The sequence below is a fragment of the Cariama cristata genome, unplaced genomic scaffold, assembly GCF_000690535.1.
Source record: "Cariama cristata isolate BGI_N322 unplaced genomic scaffold, ASM69053v1 scaffold11335, whole genome shotgun sequence".
NCBI classification, from domain to species: Eukaryota; Metazoa; Chordata; class Aves; order Cariamiformes; family Cariamidae; genus Cariama; species Cariama cristata.
This window is the reverse complement of record NW_009618168.1, coordinates 40,663-49,949: the sequence shown is the minus strand read 5'-3', so window position 1 is coordinate 49,949 and position 9,287 is coordinate 40,663. Positions and strand designations below refer to the sequence as shown.

The 9,287-nt window shown below is 37.2% G+C and overlaps 1 protein-coding gene across 1 annotated transcript in view; it reads right to left on the bottom strand.

The window, feature by feature from the left end:
- The window catches only part of LOC104162102 (zinc finger MYND domain-containing protein 11), a gene marked incomplete at its 3' end in the record, with an annotated part of 50,215 nt that extends 44,818 nt beyond the window's left edge, over window positions 1–5,397 (bottom strand). The window contains exon 1 of the mRNA XM_009700753.1: window positions 5,269–5,397. Coding sequence (XP_009699055.1) covers window positions 5,269–5,384 — 116 coding nt within the window. The remainder of the gene's footprint in view (window positions 1–5,268) is intronic.
- Window positions 5,398–9,287: the final 3,890 nt, after the last annotated feature.

The following is a 9,287-nucleotide window of genomic DNA, read 5'->3' as shown; positions in this document are numbered from 1 at the left end:
CTCTCTCCCCCCCCCCCCCCCCCCCCCCCCCCCCCCAGAAGCTGGGATACCTCTACCCTGTGGACTATGGTCATTCTTGGTTTTATTCTCAAACTAACTCATTCTCAGGCTCCATTCTGGAGGAAGCCAACTTATTCCTCCTGGGAAAAAGGCAAAGCATGGCCCAGAGGTTCATTTGCTCCTGACAGAGAACATGGATGTAAACCATGCCAAGATTGGCTCCTTCTGCCAAGGACACTCCAACACTGTTCCAGCATGCTATGTGTCCTCAGATGCCTTCACATCATGCCCAATGGCAAACCATCATGCCTCTAGCTTCAAGTTTCAAGAATAGTATTGCTGTGGGCTGTATTATTTTTGGCGCTTAGAACTGAAGAACCACACACACATATAAAACAGACAAAGAATATGTCAGGGCCAAAGAAACACTCCATGAGTCAAGCCAATGTGGTGTGGTCACAACATATCTGCTCCAGATGGTGCCAGGGCATTCCCTGTCACAGTACACAAAGACAGTATAGATGCAGCCTTATAAGAGACAGCCAAGCAACTAAATAAATCATGAAACACATCAAAGGGAGAGAGAAAAAAAATATGAGGAAGGAAGTGTGGAAGAAAAGAATTCTGGTTTGGTTCTTCATATTAATCTTCATGGAATAGTTTAGAAACCAGAATAATTATCTGTTTACAAGACAAAATCTTGAAAGTGGCCAATAATAGTTCTAGAACACTGTATTTGCCAATTGGGTATTTTAATAACATTAACTTAATAATGAACTCTGAACTAATCATAAAGATCATGAGATGTTCATAAATTGTTACTGAGAAAACCCAATAACTTGTGAGAAAAAGGGTAAATATTTAATTAATATTTATTAAGTTAATTAAATCTTAGGAATCCAATTACCTGCAAGGGAATTATAAAGAAAATACTATAAAAGAAATTGGAAGACTGAAGTAGCTGAAGAAAGAGAACTTTAGGAACATGTCTGTACAGAAATACTTACTAATCTGCTATGCAACTGAATGTCAATAATTTATCCTACTCATTTAAATATGCATGCCTTTTTCCAGTGTATTTTAAGGCATTTTATTCCATAGAATCAATTTTGAGGTTACCCCAAATCCAAAACAGATGGAAGATAATGAGGAAAAAACAGAAAGTCAAAGCATAATTATAATTTTTAACACACTTTTAGGGATGAACAATTTGTCTTCTTGACAGAGAATTCACAAGATATAGGAAGCCATTTCTCTGCTAGTGTGTACAGCATAACTAATACCAATACTCCTAATCTAAATAATTGACATATTAGGGTCAAATTATGCCAATATCAAGTATGGACAGAAAAATAAGTCATATTTCTTGATAAATACCTCTCTGAAATATCGTTTTGTTATTAAGTAACTTGGTAGTTTAGAAATGTTAGATATTTCTAGTAGTTAGATTTTAAATGATTACAATTATTGCCCTGAGATACACTATGACAATATAAGCCATGTGAGAATATTTATTTCGCATAGCTTTACAGCAATGTTACCACTGCTTTCAAATAAGTTTTACCATTAAATAAAAATGTACTGAACACACTGAAGTCTATGTACAAAGACAGAAATTTATATATATTTTTAAAGTTCTCTTTAAAAGGCAGTTTTCACTTTCAGTACTAATTCCTTCAAATTCACTGCACTGTTACTTCTTGTTAGTATCGGTTTTCAGTGCTTCAATTAGTTTTCAAGCTACTGAAGAATGCTTATCTCCAACAATTCGATGGTACCTTTCCAACTACAATGTACCCCCACATATAATCACTAAAATTGCAGAATCTCTTTCATATAATGATTTGTTGATGGGGTTTTTTTGAGACATCAAGTCTGTGCAGTGTGATCTCTTCCCTACCAATGCTTTTATTTAAGTATTTACATAATACTCCAATTAACAGTGTTACACATACACATTTTTAATTCCTTCAAAAATAGTCATCTTTCTTGTGTTTCTTAATACTTCTCTGCATGCAATGACCTTTCTAAAACAATTGCCAAAAGTTCAGTAAGCTTACTAATTTCTTAAAAGCTCTGACTTGCGTATTCAAATTTTCCAAGTGACTCTTTCCTCAATGTAAGACAGTTCTCAATCACTTCTAATCACGCATTTTTCTATTCTTGCTTTTCCCCCTCATCAATTTAAAAAGCAAAGCATACTTGATTTAGTCTGCTTTTAATTAAAGGGCCTCTTTCCTTATAGGTTTTTCCTGATAATATTAGAAGTACCTTCTAGTGCTCTTGGCTCCTCCTACACTGTCCTCCTACTCTTATGTTCTCTACAGAAAATGCGTGGCTAGTTCTATAGATTTTTCCTGCATACTTTCCATTGCCAGTATTCTTTACCCCAGGTATTTTTTAACAATTGCACGTAAAGCGCATAGTTTATATTTTACATATTTTAACATGTTACATAAATTTGTCTTTTTTACATATTGAGTTGAAACAGTTCATAATCTATAATCAGTGAATCCTCTTCTTATATTACCTACATTTCCTCCATGGTCATAGAAGGTAAATGCTCCTTGGCATGTACAGTGGCTTCTACTCAGCACCAGAAGACTAAGAAAAGCAAGAAGTAAATGAAATAAACAGGAGTATGTTAGGAAGAGGGAGACAACCATGCTGAGCTGCCAGTTAGGAGAAAAGCCAAGAAATAGATTTGCCTAAAAGTAGCAAACTGTCTGATGAAGAAAGCAGCAATAGAGATTCTGCTGTGAAGGTATTTGGAATAACAGGTCACCAAATACACAGGACAACTTGTCTCTAGCAAAAAATGAACCCTAAAACTATGGCAAAAAGAAAATAAAAATCACATCATGAATCATCTTTTCAACTTGTGAAGTTCTCTGAAAGTACACAGTTGCCATCCACTATATGACACAGTAGGATGACTGTCACTCACCTTAAACATGTGTTTATAAAAAAAGATTATCTTGGTGGTTTTCTGTATCTTTACTCTGGAATAAGACATGCTTGCATAAATTTCATTGTCATTATTACTTGCAAATACTTGTAATTTGCAAAGCCGCTCTTTTAGTCAATCCCAAGAGGTATTAACACTTCTAAAAAATGTTACTAATCCAAGTATAAGAATCCTCCCTTTAGCTCTAACTATGTATATATGCTCATAATACTCACTTTTGACCACTGCTTGGTTTTGATCTTTCTTATTATTCATAAATTTGCCTATGTGCCCAGACACTAACTGATCTTTCAAGGAATTGCAGTTGTCCTTGACCAAATGCTCTTTGAGCCTGGAAGAATATATCAGCTGCTCAGTTTTCATCAGAAGAGATATTTTGCCACCCTGCTAATTTCAGAACTTTATTTTGAATATTATGTAATATACATACTCATTTACTAAGTCATCTGTGTTTCTTCATCAATGACTAGTAAAGCAACTCGAAGGTCTTTACCTTTTCCTTGTCAAAAGTTATCTCCTTAAAAATATCATGTAATAGAAACTAGATCACTTTCATCACTCTTGTCTGCACTAATACGCATGTGGAACATTTCTAATGTCCAAGAACTTTTTAGATTGCTCTTCACTGCTAAAACCTTGCACATCTTTCTCAGTGTACTAAGGTTGCTTGCATCTCTGTTTATTCAGTTATTTTTCTTCTGATTAGAAATGAGTCATACAATTTGGATCTAGACTGTTTTTCGAAAAATCAAACTACCCTTCAGTTACCAAGAGCAGTACTTCTTTTTCTAGGATCTAATTACTTGTTTTCCCAACCTTGTTTGTAATGACAGGATTTGTCTTACCTAACTTTACCCAGCTAAATGTTATTTGCACTGTCTTAAAATAGGCACCTCTCATAAGAGTGGGATGAATCCTCAGCTAGATATGTCTGTCTCCCTTTATTACATATAAAAAGAGCATAAACAGCTAACAAACTCAGCTAATATATGGCCTGGAGCAAGTAATTTGAAAGGTTAAAATGGAAAGTGTATAGCATTAGTTTACTCAGTTGTCTCTTTGGAGACACGATGCAAATATATATGCTTTAAAGCATTCTGAAACTCAAGTGCAACCTCAAAAATTAAATTCTCTAAAACACAATCTCCCCCTCAAGCCGCTTGGAACTCTCTCTCTCTCTGCAAAGGTGCTTTTCAGTATAAAGGTGCATTTTCCTTTGTTGTAGGAGCCAGGTACACACTAATTCATTTGAGACATCACCTTTTTCCTTTCACCTGTTCACTATGTTTGGAGAACTGGAACTGTTACACTTCTTCCACTTACGAAACCACTTTTGCCTGTCACTTCCACCCCAGAGCTTCCAAACTCTGTCAGTGGACTATGTTATAATGATTTTCACTCCGTTAGTCACCTGCACTGTTTATAACTCCCCTTTAATGCTCTCTGGCCTCATCCGTTCACATTGGTTCTGGCAACTGAAGAGCTGCCAAATGGTTACATTTGCTCTTTTAAATTATTTATATTGATTTCTTTGACAAATGTGACGTACATGTTGGCGTGGAAATGCAGGCAAAACAGAGAGGCACAAAACCTCTCTCAGTTTTTATTACAGTGGCTACTCCAAGTTATCTTAAAAGGTATTTTAATACTCTAGATCTTTTTACACATTGCAAGCTCCACAGAACAAAGAATATATATTTCTCTGTGTATACAGCACCTAATAAATTTTGAAGAATATTTTAATATTAACAATAGTATTTGGCATAGGTTGTAATCATCTCATGTCTTCTTTAAAAGCATCCTATGCCCATCTCAGCAAATATGGCTTCTTACTTGTTTGAGCAACCTAATACTTCAAGTTTATTTTTGCCTCTGGAAAAGAGTTCTCCATTGGCCTATCACATTTTCCTAAAGATTAGATTATTTATAGATTTTACTGCCCTTTTCTCCTTAAATGTTACATCTACTTCTCATATTTTCACCAAGCTACCAAGTGAGTACAACTCTGACATGCTAAACTCAGTTCAAGTACTATAAACATTGCATATTTCCTAAAGATGCTTATACAAAACAAATACAGGGTGACTAAGATCTCTATTCAATAGATTAAGCCTCACTTTAGGATCTTTAGGTGCTCAATTCTATAAGGTGGGTTTTTTTATAATTAGATAATTAGTAACACAGAAGTGCACGTAACTGTTTCACAGTCTCTCACAATGTTTACTCTCTCTGTTTCCCAGGGCTTTTAATAGCATCAACCTTCCCCCTCATCAAGACTTTTTTTGGAACAGATCACTTACTTTGTAATACGGTCAATGTTAGCAATTTGCTTCTGGTTCCGGATTATTTCTATAGCTGCCCAAAGATGCTGGATAGCCTTTGTATCTGCCTGTCGTCTCTTCGTTAAGCGTGCCATGACCTGTTTACTTGGTCAGCTGCAGCCGATAAATAAAAAAAATACACCAAAAAGTTAATCATGAATTACGAAATAGATTACTTGATGATCATATTGCAATAAATATGACTACAAGAAAAAATCTTTTTAACCTATAGCAATTCAATTTGTACAGCCGCATATTTTCTTATGCTTAAAGAGCAGTAAAAAGCAAAAAAATATGTAGTTTATAGAACTCCTTTTACATCACATAATCTATACAGAAGACAAAAGGCAAGCAGTAAAAATTATCCAATCAATAGCAAACAACTTAACTTATCAAACTGGTTATGAAAAGTCACTTAGTTCACTTCTCAATTTCCTAAAATTGGTAAAAAGCAGAAGCTACCCTAGCCTGAAGCTTCCACAGCCTCCTGCATTGCTCAAAACCCTTAAAAAGGGTGAGCGGTGCTTGACTACATCACATGCTGTGAGCACGAACTCTGACACAGAGAAAAAGCTGGACCCACAGTTTAGTATACAATACAGTTCTCAGAGTATTACTTTAATATTTGTATCATTTACAACTATTTAAAGAAATCCATTCTATGAGCAGAAACTAGAAGTATATTTTCATGGATGATAAATATTAAAAAAAATATTTTGGAGCAATTCCATTTTCTGTAACATGCTAAAATCCAACAGGACCAAAGTGCTTCTGATGGCATTCACCCATCTAACCAACCCTGCACAAGAACATAATGAGCATCTGGCTTTGTTTACAAATTTTCCAAAAGCTCGAGGCAATGAGTACAGATAAGCCATAAATCGCCTACAGCTCTACTACAGGCACAGAATCCCTTTTTAAAAGCTTAACGATGCATTTTGATCACTAAATAACTTTCTTCCAGTGCCACCACTTTCTCAATGAAAAAATGACTGATTTATGACTGCTACCAAGGTCTATAATTTATTTCAGAGCTCTGTCCTCAAAATGAACTCTGTGGTATGCACGCAGATATTTGTAGCTAGCAGAATATTAACTTCAGTAACCCAAAACAATATAAAAAATGCAAAAACATTACACCATCTGTGCAATGTTAAAGATGGGAATTTAAGTATTAAAAGTGTCCCTCCTCTCAAATTCAGAAAAACTAAACAGATTCAAGTATTCCATCATTTGCAGCAATGTAATTTTCAAGTCCATGGGACCTACAGGTACTTGTCAGAGAGGCCTGTCAAGTTTCAGATTTAATATTAGCTCAGCAATGTTCACTCACTCTACAGGTGTAATGAAATGAAGTGCAACGTTCTATCCTTAAGGAGAAGAAATGATTTAACAGCATTATACCTAACATTATGTAGGCCATTTAAAAAAAAAAAAAAAAAAAAAAAGAAAAAAAAAAAGGTGATGTGATGTGATAAGTGCACCTCCAGGTTCATGAGGCACCTCTGGCTGCTGGAGATAGCAGGGAAGGGCAGAACAGAGCGGCACTCGCGGGGACATGGTGTGGTTACACACCAACCCCACATTTCTGCTTTAGAAATCTCTTCCTGCTGGGATTTAAAGCAAGGGCAAGTGGATGGATCTCTCAGCAAAGAAAGGCCAAGAATACATTTCTGAGGGAAGGATAAGAAGGAATACGACAAACATACAGCTAAGAGTGACAGCCCGTAGATAGCATCACCTAAGAATGATTCAAAGAAAGCCTCTGTTGGGAATAACGGGAAAAGACACTGCATCCTTGTGAGCTCCTTTGCATACATTTCACAGAACATGCGGCCATTACAAGTAAAAAAAACCCTCCTAATTTGTAAGAGAAACATATGATTAGTTGTAGAATTTAGTTCTTAAGGAAAATAGACCTGTAAAATACAAAAAAAAGGTTAGACACTAACACAAAAAATTACAATCTTTACAGCCCTAATATGCTAACATGAAACTCCTTTCCTAACACAGAACTGACTAAAAATGAAACAATTATTTTTATTCTGCCTCTCTACAAACTATTTGCTTTAAAAGCTGTTAGCTGATATGGCAGTCGACAGGCTGGACATGGAGCCTCTGACACAGTATCATGTCCACATGCAAGGATCAAGGAGGAAACACTCAACCTTTTCGACCCTGACACCAGTGTGAAACAACAGACCAGTTCTCAGTTTATTTTGCAATAAATGAAGTGGGACCTGTTATCCCAACTGCTTTAAAAATAACCGTTATTTTTGGCAGCCTGGCATATGGCTGCCCATGTGAAAGCCGCACTCAGCGTGCTTGGCAGAGGGGGAAGGAGGTGGTTTTCTCTCACACCCCTGTGATGCCTGGGCCCGAGGGCCTTAGCACAGGGCAGGGCCCCAGAGAGCCCATCTGCTGCCTCGGCGTGGTCCCATGTCCCCACTGTGCAGCCGAAGGAAAGGCTGACCTTGGGGCTAAGGAATTCCCTCTTGTATCTCCAGGGAGGGAGAAGAAACTCTTGTCCAAGACAGGGAGGGGGAAAGTGAAGGTTCACTGTAATTATGAGTTCCTGAAGCCCTGTGGTTGCAGAGCTGCACCTAAGATGGCTGCCAGAGGGCAAAGGAATGCCTTTCCCTGCAAAGGTCCTACGGGCTTCCCATTTCCTTTGGAGTGCACTTTCGGAACACATTTCTTGACCGTCCCCCTGCCTCATCCTTATCGCGCTTTGTTGGCTTGGAGTATGCAAACAGTATACCCTGTGCCATGGCTAACTCCAACCCACAGTACAGGCATCACCTCCCAGGCCCCAGCCACTACAGGGAGGTCACTCCATGGGACCAGACTGGACCCGGTCTGTAGTAACCCCCCCAAAATGCAGCTGGTGTGGATGTCCACCCAAACTCCTCCCTCCAGGCTGGCCCCCTGCTCCCCACCACTGCTCCCACAGGCACAGCCATGGCTCTTCCCCCCTCTTTGTCTGGAAACAAAAGCTGTAAGAATTCTGACACATGGGATGCAGGAATCACATGTGTTCTGTTCTGTTCCTTTTTTTTTTTTTTTTTTTTGGTAAGATACAATAATTTTAGCAGGTGTTTTGCCTTCAAAGAATGTATGTTTCATTTTTATAGCTTTGTTTTACTATTTAAGGGCAATTTTGTTAAACTCAAGAGTTGACACTCCACTATTGGAACAGCAGTTCTTATACACCACACTTCCAAAAATATAAACAATAGATTTACTTTGTTTCCAAATAGCTGAGACCACTTTAGCATTATTTTCATCTTTTATTTGCATGCTGTAAAAGAAATACAGATCCTTTTTGCATTAAAGAAAAAGATTAAAAGATTGTGGCATATTTCTTGCTGTTCATTGCTGTCACTCTTCCTCCATGGTAAAACTAACCACAACAGTTTACTCCCTGCATTTCTGCGAAAATATAAGCAGTTTTCTACATTGTTATAAAATCTTCAAGATAGCTTGTATCAGACTGTTAATAGTTCATAAAATGCTTTGGAGTGCTACTTCCAAGCAACAGAAAATGCTCCCAGTGCTTCAACATGTACAATTTATTCATGCAAATAATAGTTCAAAGTTTAATGGGAGACATATTAGATTCTTAAATCTATATTTATCACTCCTGATTATTTGCTTATGTGTGGGTGCACACACACACAGAGGCAAGAAAACAACCATAAACATCCAGTGAGCGTGAGTATGTGTAAGAATCTATGGCTTAGAGGTTAAACACTGAAAGAGGCTGATTCATCCACGCAGTGTTTTAAAGAAGTTAGAACTCCAGAGACTCTTTAAAACCACAATGCTGAAATGTACATTTACATATAAATGCTTGGAGATGTTTCTCATCCCCCTCTTTTGTTATAGCATTCATTTCAATATCCTGGAATAAAAAACTAAAAGCTGAAGTAAACATTAATTTCCCACTTATGATTTTGCTGGCCATCATGCTTGTTTAGCTATGGTATACCCTATCC